Source organism: Homarus americanus, unplaced genomic scaffold (genome assembly GCF_018991925.1).
Source record: "Homarus americanus isolate GMGI-L3 unplaced genomic scaffold, GMGI_Hamer_2.0 scaffold9741, whole genome shotgun sequence".
Taxonomy (NCBI): domain Eukaryota; kingdom Metazoa; phylum Arthropoda; class Malacostraca; order Decapoda; family Nephropidae; genus Homarus; species Homarus americanus.
Genome location: NW_024747359.1, coordinates 602,650 through 620,083, shown reverse-complemented (window position 1 = coordinate 620,083; position 17,434 = coordinate 602,650). Strand labels below are relative to the sequence as shown.

The window sequence follows — 17,434 nt, the reverse complement described above, 5'->3', positions numbered from 1 at the left end:
TCGAGGGATAGGTTCCAAGGAATGGCACGAATAGGCAAAACCGCGAATAGAAACTTATACTACTTGAGTGAACTACTGTATATCTTTACCAAACAACCGACCAGTCGCAGTACCACTCATCCTCCTTTAACTTGTCTAATAATTCAACTTTCTTTGTCAGGGTCCTCACCGACTTCTGAATTTTACATTTCACTCAACTAGCATCACTAGCAATGACACTAGGCAGTCTTTTAGAGGCCATTTCACACAGAAACACTAAAGTTTTGAGAGTACAACACGAGATGCTGCGTGGGATGACTCGTTGTGCTGCGGGAAAAAGCTAGCCACCATAGCCACCATCTGCTTACCGTGAATCGTCGAAATCGCGAATGGCAAGGGTCTACTGTACTGTATATACTGTACTGTACATACATGGCATCTTATAAACTGCACACACTTTGCCTTTCAGATTATTGTGGAGATTGTGTGAATGCTTGTAAAGTATTACAACAGCAACTTTGTCTTCACTTATGGGAGATATTGAACATCAACCAATGAGGACAATGTTGCTGTTGTAAAATTGTACCACAAACATTCATGCGATTTTCATGAATACATATAAGGCAGTGCTTATACAGTACATTATTCTGAGATGCCTGTATACAGAGTACCTGTAGTCCAGAGATAAAGGAGGTAAAGAAATGCATTTGAATTTAAATTAATAATCAACTGAAAAAAACAAAAAATATATATATATAACCTATTCACTTTTCTTTTGTGGTAAATGCTTTAAAGTAAATACACCCTTTTGGTCTTTGTAAACGAAATAAAGTTTTACTCAAAACTTAAAATGTTATTTCCCTAACTCACTTGCAAATATAATTTCTATCACTACTCAATCTGCCTCACAGGGAAAATTAGTTTGTACCAACTTGTTTTGTGATAACTGATTATAAAATGTTAAAACATTAGTATGGTATTACATTACTGGGTAGTTGTACTTTTTTTTTATACATTTAATTATTTTAGTACACATTACAGAAGATACAGGGATTTTTTCCTTTTTGAAACAAAACTTTCATACAGTTAATTATGAAATTAAGGTGAGCTGGCCATGGCAATCCATTGCTAAGGTTGCAATTTTAATCATACTCAGCTCCTCTTCATTTTACTGGATCCAGACCATCAAGTATCATTCGAAGCCATATCTACCTCCTACCTGCTTATACAGTACTTTTACTGTACAGTATACCTGTACATATAAGGAAAGTTTTCTTTAGTGGTACATAAATGCATCAGCTTACAACCTGTTTCCACTGAAAACTTGCCATATCAGTAGGTCAGTAAGTTTTTAATTATTTATTTTCCCAGCATATGTGTAACATGGATGCAATGGTGTACAAATTCTAGTGATATTTTTCATTGGGTTTATGATATTGATGCTTGAAGGCACAGTAGGGCTAATAAATAAAAATTAACCTGATCTTCATTCCAACTGTAAATAAAGCCAGATGAATCCTACCTGTACATCTCCACCAAAGAATACAACTACAGGAGGTGTGAAATTTGTTGGGGTTGAAGATGGAGGGACGTAGATCATCTCATTACTCAAGCCAGAGAAGGCACTGACAGCACCGAGGCGCATCATCTTTTTTGCATCTAAATGCCCACTCATTAGGCTGGAAAGTTTTAAGAAAATGTTACTGGCTATAGCATATGAGTTTGTAATACTGTACATGTACTGTACGTAGTAATATTATAAATGTACAGTAATGGTTATACTGTTTATAGGAAGACAATCATCTACATTACCTTATAAATACTGTACTGTACATTGTAAGACAATACTGTAATACTATTTGGTTTACAAGTACTGTACTACTGTACTGTAAATAGCATTATAAACAACATACCGAATTATGAGTAGACGGCAGGCAATCAGACCATTTGTAACTCTGCTGATCATTGGATATTTACTTTGAGTTCAATGCACTGTACAGTACTGTAGGTCCTTATGGTAAGGAGCAACATTTCAGGTTTGCTGTACTTTTAAAAATATCTAGTTTTGTTTAAACATCACAAGACAAAACTATTGTCTGTTGATATTACAGTAGAGACTGTACTGTTCATCGCAATCTATCAGTCGATTGCACATCAATTTCTAGTAGAATGCAGCACAGAGTAGTCTATCAGCATCAGTTGGCACATTATCCTGCTGCTACCGTCAAATCTTCTCCCATTTATGTTAGAGATATTTATTGTCACTTAAAATTTTCATAGCATTTCTTATTGCGGAGGGGGGGCGGGGGGGAGGGTAGATTGGTGGACTGCATTAAGTTAACTCTGGAAAAAGTAACTCGTACCTCACAAGTGTCTGGCTATCACTCTTGTACAAGTACTGTACCATATTTACCGGGTAAACAAATATGCAGTGTGAAGTAACACTTAAGAACAAAATTTAATAACACAACAGGAGTTACCATCCCAGATGTAAATACCTTGTACTGTATTGCACAATTTCACAAAAAACACTTTTTGTAACCGTACTTGTCTTCATTGCTTTAACAATCAAACCTAAGCAAATATTACAGGACAAAGCCAAACTAATGTCAAATCTGGATAGGTTAAATTTGGTTTGAGTAAAGTAGGTGAGTAGGTTTCAATATTAAATGTTTTATTGTTACATTTATTTGTCCTCTACAATTCACATGCTTTTGATCTTTTATTTTTTGGGGTTGGGAAAAGTTATACCATTATGTGTTTGGATGTGAACATTACTTACATGTTTGTAAGATAACACATGGAGTACAACTAAGAGAGGGTAGCAAGGATAAAATTGGTGAGTTTACAAATATCACTTTAAACCTCTATTTAAGGCATAATGGCCATATCAATACAGTTCTTTCAGAGAGCATAACACTGAATCCCTTTGCCAACAGAATGGTATCAATCAACTAAACCCAACCAATAAGTAATCTACAACCATCAAGTGTGATTGGCTTGCACTATCTGCTAGCAGATAAGGTTTACAGGATACAAAAGTACAGTTCTCAAGTATAAATTATCAATTTTTGAACAAAGAACCACTAAGCAATACAGTATAGTACAGTATTCAGTAATTTGTTCCTGATAATTCCATTTATTTTAACTAATAAATGTGTACATGTATTGGTAGTGGCATATGGGAAATACATGGATGTTCAAGATTTTTAAAATACTGTACAGTACTGTATAAAAAAATTATTTACACATGAAAATAAGGTAATACTGGAAGATAGTAGTGCATTAACCAGTAGCTAACTTGAGGAAATTTTTCTATAGAATATAATTGCTTTCTTCCCAAATTAAAAATTAAAAAAAATTTGAAGGAAATATTTTTTCATAACGATTATATGATATTTTCCATCCTGAACATCATGCACGGCCAAGTGCTATGGTGCCATAGCTCTAATGTTTACATCCAGGATGTTTCATTTCATCCACAGGAATGCATTGAGGTGTGTTGTGTGTTTGTTTCAAACACAGAAAGAATGATTTATCAGAGATCAAATGAAGAAATGAAAGTGGGTAAGGAAGTTAAGTAGATTAAGTTGGTTCATTTTATCAGTAATAAATCATATGTATCAGTACAGGTATTTGATAAATTTGGAAGTGTTCCTGATGTAAACAATGGATATGCATTGTAGAACAGACGTAGAATATTGTTCATGATGGAAAAAACATAGTAAAAAATTACATTACAGTACAAAGAAATTGTTCCTCCCAAACTTTTTGTGAATTTGGTAATACTGTACTGGCACAGATGGCTAACACCAGAAAGAGTTGTTCGATTTTGTTCATTTTTCCACAGATGTTCTTTGGATGATAATTAGTAATAAACATGATACGACAGTTTTTTCTTTTTAGTTTTTTCTACCTACGATCACAAATCACAAAGCATGAAAGATGATGGAAATTGAGGTAAATAATGACAAAAAACTGATTATACGACACTAAAGTAATGTCTATGTGATTTAAAGTAAGCACTTTGTTTAAAATGGAGGTGAGATAGGTTTTTTTGATTGGTAGGTTCTGTGTATTGTTGTATCAGTTTAATTATTTACCATCATCTGAAGAACATTGTGGAAAAATGAACAAATACAAACAATGTGTTCAGGTGTTAGCCATCTACTCCAGGATTACCGAATATGATAATTATCGGAATATTTTCATAAGGTAAAAAAAAGCTGTTAGCGTGTACTACTGCCTCCTAGTATTGCCTTAAATAATCGGGCAACCCTTAAGGAAGACCTTCACAGTAATGGCAGTATCAACCATTAGAAGAGTAAAATAAATTAACAGTAAAACTTAAATCCGCTAAATTACTCATGTTTACCTTAATAAAGTAATGGTAACAAACAAGTGAAGGTTGCCACCCATAAATCGAAGTTCAATATCGGGTATAGTATATGACTCCACTTGGCACTTCTTACACTATTTTTCGTGTGTAATACAAGTGTTTATCTTCAACAACGACAAGTACAGTCACATTTATAACCAGTTAAAGGAGCAGATCAGCAGATATATCTCCCAATAACTTCAACTATTGGTTTGTGACTTATCTAAGGGGTACAGTGGGTGGGTGTATGTTATTGTATCAGTGTTCGTGTAAGTCACCTGCAGCTTCTACTGAATCCCCTCCCAGGAAATAACTGACAAATCTTTTAAAGTAATGAACTTTGTTGTTTTTTTATTTAAACTTTATGCTAATATCAAGAAAATTAGCTTTTATTACCTTGAAATATAACCAGGGAAATAGTTGAGCATAGTATATCCTTCTTTGCCCACAACACAATGTTTAACTGTTAAGCTCATCCCTGTGTCAAAGTTGTTCGTCCATATTTGCTGAGTATGACACTTCTTTAACTCACTTCTGTCATAAGTTTGATCCATCCATCTGACATAAACAGCATCCAATTATTTATTTAAGAATAAATTTAATGTAATGTCGAAGGGATGAACGACACATTGTTTGTTCCATTTAGACAATGTTTAATGTTCATGGGATATTATATGTATTTAAATAAATATAGAAGGGCAACTAGAAATTTATCAAACTATACTTTGTAAAAGAAATTACCATATAAATAACGTGTCTTGTATAATAATAATACTGCTGTCTGGAAGTGTTCGTGTTACATTTTGCTGGATTCGTCAACTGCTCGGCTGACAGACACCCAGCTCCAAATAAAACTCACCGGTAGATAATCAGGTATGAAATTTGAAGTTTCTTACAACCACGGAATCTCGAGGATTTTTATCTTTGCAGTCAATAGATTAGAGAACTTTAAGGCACCTTCCTTGTAAGGCGTTTCCCTCACAAATACTTAACCAAACCTCCGAGAATTGTCGGAACTATTAATTGCAAAGATAAAATTCTCGAGATTCCGTTGTTATAAATAATTGCAATACTATCTGAAAATTTACCTTTCATTTGTTGTTACTGAGCGAGTCTCGTGAATTTTATAGTTGCAATTGGTAATTTTGACAATTCTAAGACACTTTTCTTCAATGGCAATACTGGAGCAAATTACGTTTAAGCAAGATATTCAAAATTTTATTATCTATGTTCATATGTGGCAGTACACAAGTAAAACATCAAACGACTGTGGAGCTCCTCAGTTAGGTTAGGGTTTTGTATTTTCAATGGATGTCAATGTGTTTTGAACACATTTTACCTTGATTTTTCTAGGATAGTTTCAACTTCGATTTCGACTAGTGGCAACAAGTGAAATTTTAGTAATTTTCATACATAAGAAAATGTTAAATATGTCACTTATACATAATTTCCACCAGAAATGCCATTGAAGAAAAATGTCTTAGAATTGTCAAAAGTACTGATTGCAACTATAAAATTCCGGAGATTCATGTAGTGTATATTCTCACAAAAGTGATGCAATTTCATGAATTTAAACATTTCTTTGAAACATATAAAAGTAACTGTTAAGGGCGTCATGATAATATAGGTACTTTAAAAAAAAAGAGTTAATTATTGGTTTTAGTGATGTTTGTGTATTTTACATGAAAACTTACTTTTCAGGTGTGTTTTGGTGTGTTTTCTTCCTTGGGAAATTAATGATTTTCAAGGAAATGACGATTTTACATGTCAAAGACATACAGAACTAACCAACCAAAGAAGCCTACCTAACCTTACGTTAATGTTCGAAATAAGGCAAACGGTATAACCGCCAGTCAGGCGGTTAAAGGATTATCAGACTTGTGACGTCAAACTCAAACATTATAATTCGGTCAAACCTGTTGAATACAATTCATTTTAGTATTTAAATAAATCATACATGACAATCATAGCTATGTAATTAATCTAATCTTAACACTTACAATGAGTACTTAATTTGCCATTTTTATGTTGTCTCAATGATAAACAATGCAATGGACAGTCTACCTGTGTACACAATAAGTACCAGTTAAACTTATGTGTTGAAAGTCTCAAGAGAAACCAGGTTAGGTGTTGCCTCTGTGGTCTGAATGGCTACAGTGCCGATACCCTGCTGTTGCCTCCCCAACCCTCTCTCGATGGGTGAGGGCTGCTGAGTCAGGTGATTATACACAAACAAGCTCCCTTACTACCACCCAACACCTCACCTCCTCTGGATCTCTCATCTTCAACCATCTCAACACTCTACATACTGTATATGGGCAGGCACACCCAATAAACATGACATGACTTACAGCCTAACATAATGTTTGTTTATGTGTTATCCTACTCATTACTGCTTGCGGTAACACCCACTCCGTCGAGCGTTCACGCTCAAAACCAGATCAGGCCTTTGATACTAAACTTTGTCACGTTCTATTGACTATGCTGCCCTCAGGCTGGTGGTGTTTAAGTTTGTCACTTTCATGTGACTATCACTGCCCTCACGCTAGTAATACTTGTCAGCTCCATAACTTTGTCGCGTTCTTGTGACTATGCTGGCCTCAGGCTGGTGGTATATAACTTTAATTTTGTCACGTTCATGTGACTATGCTTCCCTCAGGCTGGTGGTATTTAACTTTAATTTTGTCATGTTCATGTGACTATGCTTCCCTCAGGCTGGTGGTATTTAACTTTAATTTGTCACGTTCATGTGACTATGCTGCCCTCAGGCTGGTGTTATTTAACTTTAATTTTGTCACGTTCATGTGACTATGCTGCCCTCAGGCTCTTTGTATTTGACTTTAATTTTGTCACGTTCATGTGACTATGCTGCCGTCAGGCTGGTGGTATTTAACTTTAATTTTGTCACTTTCTTGTGACTATCGCTACCCTCAGGCTAGTAATACTTGCCAGCTCCTTAACTTTCTGTCATTTACTGGGACACGTGCATGCACCTTGTCTCACACATAAAGGGCACGTTCGTGTGCCTTTTCTCACCCATCAGGGCACGTTCTTGCACCTTGTCTCACTCATCAGGGCACATTCGTGCGCCTTGTCTCACTTATCAGGGCACGTTCGTGCTCCTTGTCTCACTCATCAGGGCACGTTCGTGCGGCTTATCTCACTCATCAGTGCATGTTCGTGTGCCGTTTCTCACTATCAGGGCATGTTCGTGCCCCTTGTCTCACCCATCAGGACACGTTCGTGCGCCTTGCCTCACTCATCAGGGCACATTCTTTGTCATTGTTTTCGTAACAGTCGACCTGGCACTCACTATGCCCACTCTTAACACTCGTACCTGATATCATTACAAATTTTACTTTGATATTTGGGTTATTTACAAAGAAATATCACTTCAGTCAAATATAATTGCTCATTGTGTTCTGCACTTACGTCAGACAACGGTAATGACAATTGTTTTCATTCCCACATGCACTACACTGGGAGTGATTGAGCTCACTCGGATAAAATTATTTTCTTCACTACCAAGGTTTAAATATCGCCACTATAAATCTACGGGTGTTGCACAGTACTCCGTGACACTGGGTGTTGGTGAGCTGCACTAAGGTTGACCTTGGCCGCGTGTTGACTCCCATTTCCACACTGCTACACAGTAGAGTCGGTAGACCATTCACGTTTGACTATAACCGTCAAACTCGAACATTATAATTCGGTCAAACCTGTTGAATACAATTCATTTTAGTATTTAAATTAAATCATACGTGACAATCATAGCTATGTAATTAGTTTAATCTTAACACTTACAATGAGTACTTAATTTGCCATATTTTATGTTGTCATAATGATAAACGATGCAATGGACAGTCTACCTGCGTACACAATAAGTACCAGTTAAACTTAAGTGTTGAAAGTCTCAAGAGAAACCAGGTTAGGTGTTGCCTCTGTGGTCTGAATAGCTACAGTGCCGATACCCTGCTGTTGCCTCCCCAACCCTCTCTCGATGGGTGAGGGCTGCTGAGTCAGGTGATTATACACAAACAAGCTCCCTTACTACCACCCAACACCTCACCTCCTGTGGGTCTCTCATCTTCAACCATCTCAACACTATATAGTGTATACGGGCAGGCACACTCAATAAACATGACATGACTTACAGCCTAACATAATGTTTGTTTATGTGTCATCCTACTCTTTACTGCTTGCGGTAACAAACAGGGTATTAGGTTTTATATCTAGAAGTGTAAGTAATAAGAGTGCCGAGGTCATATTGCAATTATATCTTGCACTAGTCAGGCCGCACCTCGATTATGCTGTTCAGTTCTGGTGCCCTTATTATAGAATCGATATAAATTCACTGGAGTCGGTGCACCGAAGATTGCCGAAAATTATTCAGAGACTAAGAAACCTTTCCTGTCAAGATAGATTAACGAAACTAAACTTGCAACCCCTAGAAAGACGAAGATTGCAGGGAGATATGATAGAAGTATATAAGTGGGTGAAAGGAACAATAAAGGAGATATAGATAAAGTTCTTATAATATCTGAGCAGGATAGGACTCGTAGCAACGGATTTAAGTTGGATAAGTTTAGGTTTAGGAGGGAGATAAGAAAAACTGGTTCACAAATAGGGTGGTAGACGAGTGGAATACACTTAGCAACTTTGTAGTAAGTGCTGGAATGCTGGAAAGTTTTAAAAGGAGGCTAGATAGATTCATGGACAATAGAGAGTGGTAGTAACTCTCGACAGGAGCTGCCATGCACAAGCCAACCGGCCTATTGCATACTCCTTATTTTCTTATGTTCTTATGTTCGTACTTAATTTACTAGCCAGGGGCTCTGTCACCAGGACTCCCCGCCATATTAAATAGAAAGTACTTATTTGGATATCTGGTACCAACGAAAGCAACTTTGTTGAGGCATCATGGTGTAATTTTAATTTTTTATTGCGTTGGAGTTCTGTCCAGTTAGGACTGGGAAACAATTGAACAATCCCAAAGAACTCAAAGCTGAGTTCCTGGAGCACAATATTTAGCACTTGCACCAAACCAACATCTTTACAGATGGTTCTAAATCAGCTAATGGTGTTGGTTTTTCAGTAGTGGTCAATAATTTTACTATAAAGAGGAGATTACATGCCTCTTGCACAATTTTTACCGCCAAACTGCAAGCCATCCTTGCCAGAGTAAATCACACTTTTAACTCTATTAATAATGGGGGACAGTATGTTGTTTATACCAACTCCCAAAGTGTTTTATTTGCACTGAAACAGTTAATGCCCACACATGCATTAGTCCAAAAAGTGCAGGAGTGGCTGATCCTTCTGCATTCTTGAAGAGGGGCAGGGGTTTATTATTGTTGGGTGCCTGCACATGTGGACATTGAAGGAAATGAGAGTGCTGACCTAGTAGCAAAGGAGGCAGTTTGTCTCCCTTGTCCTATGAGTGTCAATATACCTCACAGTGACCTGAAGGGGTTGATCCACTCTTGAGCTGCTGAGAAGTGGCAAGAGCGTTGGTTGTCTCTGACAACAAACACCAAACTGCGAGCTATCCAACCTTTTGTTAAAGCGTTGCGGTCCTCTTGTTTTCCCCTAGAGGAGGAGTGGTATTGTTTTAATGGGGTTGAGGATTGGCCATTCCCACCTCACACATGTTTGAGAGTGGAGTTGAGCGACAGTTACACTGCAACTCCTGTCGATCTGACTTGACAGTTAATCATATCCTAGTTGACTGCAGGCCTTTTAATCTTCAAAGGAGTTATATTATAAGTTGTGGTATGGAAAAATAGTTTTAATCTAAGGCATATGCTATGTAGCCTTATATATTTTGGTGCCCAGCAGCCCCATGGTGGAAACTGAGCTAAGTTTTATCTTTATCCATTTATCTGGTCTGTTAGTCATAGGGGGTGAAGCATCAACTGTTTTCAATTTGTTTTTGTAGGATGTGGTTTATTTTATGTAAGGGGTATCCCCAAATTATTTTACAACACTGAATGGCCCATTGGCTCCAGTGCTTGGCTTTGATCCTAAAATCCATAAATCAATCCATTTATTACCCCCCCCCCCTCTCCCCACCTGTCTTTGGGGGCAATTATTCACTTGAGTCTCCCCCTTGTGGTGGTAGGGTGTAATTCAGATTAAATGGAAATGCATTGAAAGCATATGGATTCTCATTTAAAAAACAGCTAAAAACAATACATAACACATTATAGCTCTTAGGCTCTTTGCCCAGGATTATGAATACCTGTGTCACTGTTTAAATAAGATTAATTTACAATAGTGTTGGATGCTTCATCTATCATGCTGCAAATATCTTAATTTACTATAGTATTGGACGCTTTGTTTATCAAGTTGCAGTTTATCTTATGTACAGTACCGTACTTTGTAATGAGTTTAGTTGTTTGGATGTGAGCAGCTTGGAGTGGGTAGGCTCAGCTGTACTTAAAGTAGAAAACCACATTAATTCATTGATACTAATTGGTGTGTATTCTTGAGGAGGAATTGTACTGTCTTGCTTCATGTTGATTATAATACTGTAAGTAAATTTTATATAAAGCTTTATCTCTTGCTGTTAAATTTCTCAGGAAATGTATATTTTTGCCAAGTGTTATGAAATGAATAAATTATATATTTGAATGTCTAGAACAGTGTGTGTACTGGACGATCTGTTGATTAGTACCATACCGTACCTATCTCACCAACATGGCCATACTTCTGTACATCTCACCTGACTTTTTTAGCAAGATTACACAAAAAATAACCCGAATTGTGTATATAGTTTGTGTATGGTATTTGAATTACCATATACTGTATAGCCTGTAGTTTCAAGTTCCTTGATTGATTTTATACACCAGTTTATGCATTTTTGTTTCACAAACAACTTAGGTTTTCATTTCACTTAATGTTTTAATTAATTTCCTGCTTCTGATTCTTTACAGGTTTGATCAGCAATGAGAAGGAGAAGAAGAAAGGTCTGGACATTATGTGCTGTGGTTTTATTTTTATTTGTGTTTGTTTATGGCTGGTACCAAAAACTTGATGAAAAATTTCTTGAATTGCACACTTGTCCATCTTGTTATGGTCAGAATTTATGTCCATATTTAATTAAAAATGAATATTCTTTAAGTAATAAGATAGAGTTAACAGGCTTTTCAAGTTGGAAAATTATGAAATTTTTAAATGTTAAAAATGTTTATTATGGACAAAGTGGACAGAATATGGTTGTGTTAAAGAAATTAGCTCATGATTCAGAGTTAAGAAAATTTGACCAAAAGCTATGCAAAGCAATGAAAGTGACAGAAAAATGTGATGTATCACAAGCTATAAAATCTCTCCTAACTAAAAGTAATCTGAATTTTTCACAAATAATCAATAGATACCCACAGCTATTTGAAATGAGTGAAGGTGTGAAATGTAATCATAACAGAAGTCTACAGAACTTGTATGAAAACTATGGCAATATTGATAGTGGACCTTACCATCATCATCATTTCATCACCATGTTAGCTGTAAACATGGAGCCTCTGATATTAAATGTAAGAATGAGTTTGAGTCATTGATTTTGTCTTATGTACTTTGAACATGGGTTCAAAGTACATAAAAAAAAAAAAATCTTTATATATATATATATATATACATATATATATATATATATATATATATATATATATATATATATATATATATATATATATATATATATATATATATATATATATATATATATATATATATATACACACACACAGTAGTATCCCGATTTACGCGGTCAATTGAACCCACAGGGTACCGCGGAAAGTGAAAACCGCGTAAAGTGAACAACAGAACATATGGGATTAATTCCAATAGAGACTGGCCCGACCCCCAAACTCCACTTTTTCCGACACAATACCTATGTTGTAGTAAAAATAACATCTAAATTTTATGATGGTATGCTCACACAATTAATATTTAAGAGAAATACAGTCGCCAGGTTAATGTCCATTCAAATAATGGACTCAAATCCCCCCTCCCCCCCTCTTCCCAGCTCACTAGCTCCCACCTCTCTGAGAAATGATTGGGTGAAAACACTAGATTTTAACGTTTAGTAATAAATAATACCTCAGACTAAAGTTAGGATAATATAATTGACATTTCTGGATTCCTTGCAGGTCAGGGAATATTTTGAATGTAAACTTCATATATTTTGTACAAAAGATAAAATATTTGCTTTGTGTAAACCAAATTATTACATTAGATCTAAAATTTGTATGTCTAATGCAAAATCCATGATGTTTATATTCAAAATGATCATCATATTGTAAAAATTCCAGCAATGTAAATTATATTCTGGCCGGGTAATTTGTGTGAATTTTATGAGCTAAATAAAAAAAATAAAAAAATTATACTTCACCGCGTATATGAGTCGATGCACCGCGGAAAGTGAAAGTCCGGTTCTGGCAAGGTATCGCGGAAAGTGAAACCGTGTAAAGCGGGGTATATATATATCCTTTCATATTTACTGTATTAGTTTGGTACTATATATTTAGTATCCTTTAGGCATTTGACCTCAGAGCACTTTGATAACAATTCAATTCTTGAATCAATAGTATCTCTCCTGACTACTGTATAATTTGTTATACAGTACATCCAGTACATTAACACTTAGTGATTTATTAGTTTCTTCGTGATTACAGTTTACAATATATCACCCTTAAACTTAGTTATTCCTCACTTCCAAAACCTTTTTCAAGATGCAGTACAATCCAAAACTGTACAGTACAGTACTGTGGTTCCTTGAATAGTCTCCAGGGAGTTGAGAGTTTAATATGTGGCAGATTGAAGTCAATCTCTCAGGTAGTTTGGGTTGGGAATGTGCTAGTAAATTTTTGTTAAACCCCCACAATTATATTTTTAAATAACAGTCACAGGTTTTACGCCCAGATAGGTGGGTAATCTTTGATTTCATTGAGGAGTAGCATATCCTACTTTGTCAGCTCACAGGACACTTGGAAGTCCTGCACATAATACCCAGGTCACACACTGTTAAAGTTGGTTGGTGATAGAATGAGCTTCTACCTGTAAAATATTTTCTGATGATAACCAGGACACTAAGCCATCGTGTAATCATGGCAAACCCACACAAGTGTGGAAAATGGCCCTAAAACATTGGTAATGAATAATAAGTTACAGGTTTTACTCGTACATAAGACCCATGTGTATGCACATTATGTATACAGGTAATTGTACGTAATTCACATTAGATGATAACCCGGTACAAATTCAGTAAAACGTTTTTCTACCTTTGGCTGTTAAGGTAGAAATTCCTACCTGGTGAGAAGTTGACGTCTTGAAATATAAGGTGAATGAGTTACAATAAAATGTAGGGCGACTGGGAAACCTTAACACAACACACAATTTGGTGATTCCCTGTTGTTTGAAAATATTAACAAACAATAGTTTCCACAGTGTGATAGCGAATTGTTATGTGCATTAGTGATTGGGGGGAATAGGGGATTCTATTGGGCTGCTGTTTGCATGTATGTTCTCCATGTTTATGTGTATAATTTATTGTTCATGCTTATATGTTTGGATTTGATGTTGTATACTGTATTGCTGTTTCCAGGCTTATCAGCACAAGTGGTTTCCCACACTGCGAGGCATGTGTGGTCGTGTTATAGTGGAGGATTATGTGGGACCTACTCTTACACAACTCAGTCAAGTGCCTTGGATTGTTCGTGCTGACTATGCTCGCCAGTTACTAGAAATGGCTCAAGACTTTTCGGATGCGGAATTTCGTCTCTACTTGACTGATGTGTCTCTGGATAATTTTGCAGTTTCTCACCATGGCGAAGTAAAAGTTATTGATGCTGAGAATATTGTCTTGGTAGATCCATCTATTCACGGCCTTGGTGAGTGTACTGTACCGTGATTGCATGAATTTTTGGTATACAGGTAGCTCTTATTTATCACCTCCACCTCCAGTATTGACAATCAAAACGCCAGCATTTGTGACTATGCAAAGCTTAGAACCCATACCATGCACCAAAAATCACCAAAGTTGACCACACATATCAAAGGCATATTGATATACAATGATAGTCTTATTTAAATTATATATAAAATCTTTGTGGCCAAATATAAATAGGTAAATGGCCTTTTTGAACAACAAAATAGGTACTTCTAAATTTCTTATATAAAATGGCATTATTTGAGTACTAGTAGTTTTTTTAATTGTTGATTTCACTAAAATTGACACACCCTATTGATCCTAAGATACAAAATTTAAACCATGTGCATCCAAGTAATGGATAGATGTAATAGAAAGCAAGTCTACAAAACCACACACACCGCAACACATTTTTTTGTGTTCTTAACAGATCCTGCAGAACATGTTAATGATGGATTTGGATGTCGTGATTGCCTTAGTTTTTCATATGAAGATCTATGTGGCCATACTTCTTCTGATCACAACTTCTTTGCTGTATGTAAGGTTAGTACAGTATATATAATACCTGGTATGTACCTATACTTTAGAAATGTTGTTGCCTTATTTATTATTATGCCAAGTTGGTTAGTTGAAAAGTACGGTACAGATATTAGTTATTTAACTTCAGTTCCCTTCGTATCGCTATAGTAAAAGACATTTTATGCAGGAATATTCCCTGTACTTGTTACTGAGCAGTGTCTTTAATGTTATTCTTTTTCGTTCCCTCAGGGGATGCTCTCATCATCGGCCTTTTCACAAGATCTTCCTGAAGGCCTCTTGCATTCACCTCCCTCTTGGGTGACCAAGGAACATCCTTTACTGTTATCCTTGGTAGAAGACTGTGCAAGTCATTCATTTAGTGATTTCACCAGCCATTCTCTACCCATGAGGAGAAAAGCAGCAGCTGCTCTCCATGAGCACTTGTTGACTGTGTTACCAAAACGAGGTAATTCCAGCTGATGTTTCAAGTGTGCACATTTGTTGCACCATTAATACAGTATATTTATTATTGAAAAATTATTTTTTTAAATTTTCAGTACATGGTTAAAGGTGGAAATGGTAACATTGGAAGAGATTGAATAACCAGAATGTTGCCACTTGTCAGAATTTGGCCCTTAAACTTATATAAACAAGAATTATATTTGATAGTGATATCCCTGTTAGCCGGATCAATTGGTGCAGAGCATTTCCGGGAATGAGAGATTTCCAGGTAACGAGACAACTCTCTTGAACCCGGAAAATATCACTCATCCCCGGAATTTTCCAGGTAGTGGAAAATTTTCTTGGAATTTTCAGAAAATACACCTGATTTTCATCTCTAAAACCCAGAAAAAAAATCCCCCATTCCTGGAATTTTCCGGGTATCGGGAAATTTTTCTCGGAAATTTCAGGAAAATCGTTCCCAAAACCGAAATTTTCCGGAAAATTCCGGCTTTGGGAACGATTTTCAGAGAAAATTTCAATTCCGGCTATCGGAGAGTTCCGAGTTTGAGAGATTCCATCTAATGGAGATATTACTGTACTGTACAGCACATAATTTTTTCTTCATGTCGCAAAAATCTTAAAACAGATCAACTTTCCTTGCTTGACAGCCTTCACCAGGTATCTCCTATTAATGCACAAGCTGTTTTAGAACATTAGACTGCACACACAACTGACAGTTTCCCAATCCCTCACTGTCACTGCTAACTCCCTGAAAAGGTAGGTAGGAATCAAGGTTGCCTTCTACAAAAGGTCTTTTTAGCCAGTATAAACAAAGCACTACAAAAGGTCTTTTTAGCCAGTATAAACAAAGCAAACGTCTTGATTTTAGAGTCAATGTTCCATCTCGGATTCAGGGTTAGTTAGTGGGGTTTACTGAAATTCTAGGTGTAATCATTAATCGATTAACTGTGAACTCGCCATCTGTGATTTAGCCAGATATTTTTATGTTTGCTGTGCTATATATATTATTGGACGACAGGAAATGGGTCGAGGTAGTATTGACATTTTGTCTTATTACATTATTTGGTCTGTTTCATTACATCTTGTGGTTCAATGTTTCAGCAAGTGTGCTGGCTTAAAAAGATGACCTTTAACTTCAAGGACAATTAATACCTCTGGTCACATTTTATATATTTTTAAGTTTTACAAGAATGGGGCTCATCTCATGCTTATTGCAGAGAACCAGCTTACAATCTCTGGAAAGTCATGTGTTACTCCAAAAAGTTATAATTTGGGTAATAATCTTTTCATCTATTCTCTTACTAAGCCACCTCATCAGACCAGCTGAATAACTTTCATGAGGAGGTATAGAATATCTTAAGAAATACAATGACCTCTTTATTATAAAAGTTATTACAAATCACAATAGTAATATTTAAGATACAATATCTGAAATCACAAATACTACACAAAGCACCCTTAATGTTCAGTAGCTACGATACCATTTTCGTTCAGGCGAATACAGTTTGCAAATAAATATCTCCCAATTCATGTAGTATGTGGTTTTATATTTTTGGATATAATCCATCCCTATATCAAAGGTGCATATTTATGACTCGCTTTGGAAATTAAATGATACTAAGTCATTAAATAACAAGCATCTATTATTACTTTGAAATTCTAACTAATAACAAGTTTAGGTAAACAGCCCAGAGGATGACATATATATATATATATATATATATATAATAAGCACTATAATAGTTAAAACAATAGACCAGGTGAGCTAAGAAAACAATCAATGAGCATTAAACAATATTTAAACTACATTTAATAGGTATAATCCATGTACAACACACAAATAACAGTGTTAAAACTCTGAATAAATTATATAGGCTACATTTACCAAAGATTGATCAGGATACCAGTCTACTTATCATAATCCACATGCACCATACAAACAACTTAATCTGTATTAAATAATTTAGTCATTGGTTTTACAAAAATATGGCTTTGTTTGGATTATGGTTAGAAGTTTAGGCACAGGGTGAATATACATTAGTTTGTACTGCAGAGAAAGAGATGTCTTCTTTCCTGATTGATTAAATGCACATCTTGGTCTTCTAACAATCCAATTATAAATCATGTTCTGAAACACTCTGCTGCAGGTATTCAGAGTAGAGTTTTTG

The 17,434-nt window shown here is 35.8% G+C and overlaps 3 protein-coding genes across 9 annotated transcripts in view; 1 reads left to right on the top strand and 2 right to left on the bottom strand.

Moving 5' to 3' along the window:
* LOC121879570 (UPF0565 protein C2orf69 homolog) overlaps window positions 1–4,847 on the bottom strand; it is a 14,643-nt gene extending 9,796 nt beyond the window's left edge. For 2 of the 4 annotated variants that reach the window (XM_042386236.1, XM_042386233.1), the window contains exons 1-2: window positions 4,754–4,847; window positions 1,502–1,658 (exon numbers count right to left, since the gene is read on the bottom strand). In XM_042386236.1, coding sequence (XP_042242170.1) covers window positions 1,502–1,658; window positions 4,754–4,833 — 237 coding nt within the window. In that variant the 5' untranslated portion in view covers window positions 4,834–4,847. The other 2 variants (XM_042386235.1, XM_042386234.1) reach the window with 2 other exon arrangements.
* LOC121879569 (divergent protein kinase domain 2A-like) lies at window positions 4,694–16,800 on the top strand. 3 transcript variants are annotated; one of them, XM_042386230.1, is made up of 5 exons: window positions 4,694–5,230; window positions 11,293–11,325; window positions 13,959–14,244; window positions 14,713–14,825; window positions 15,051–16,800. In XM_042386230.1, the coding sequence occupies exons 2-5, from the start codon at window positions 11,305–11,307 to the stop codon at window positions 15,279–15,281; spliced, it is 651 nt and encodes a 216-aa protein (XP_042242164.1). In that variant the 5' UTR covers window positions 4,694–5,230; window positions 11,293–11,304; the 3' UTR covers window positions 15,282–16,800. The 3 variants fall into 3 exon arrangements, with proteins under 3 accessions (XP_042242164.1, XP_042242163.1, XP_042242165.1); XM_042386229.1 differs by having other exon boundaries at window positions 11,293–11,889; XM_042386231.1 differs by lacking the exon at window positions 11,293–11,325.
* The window catches only part of LOC121879567, a 41,755-nt gene continuing 40,951 nt past the window's right edge, over window positions 16,631–17,434 (bottom strand). For both annotated transcript variants that reach the window (XM_042386227.1, XM_042386228.1), the window contains exon 12: window positions 16,631–17,434. In XM_042386227.1, coding sequence (XP_042242161.1) covers window positions 17,381–17,434 — 54 coding nt within the window. In that variant the 3' untranslated portion in view covers window positions 16,631–17,380.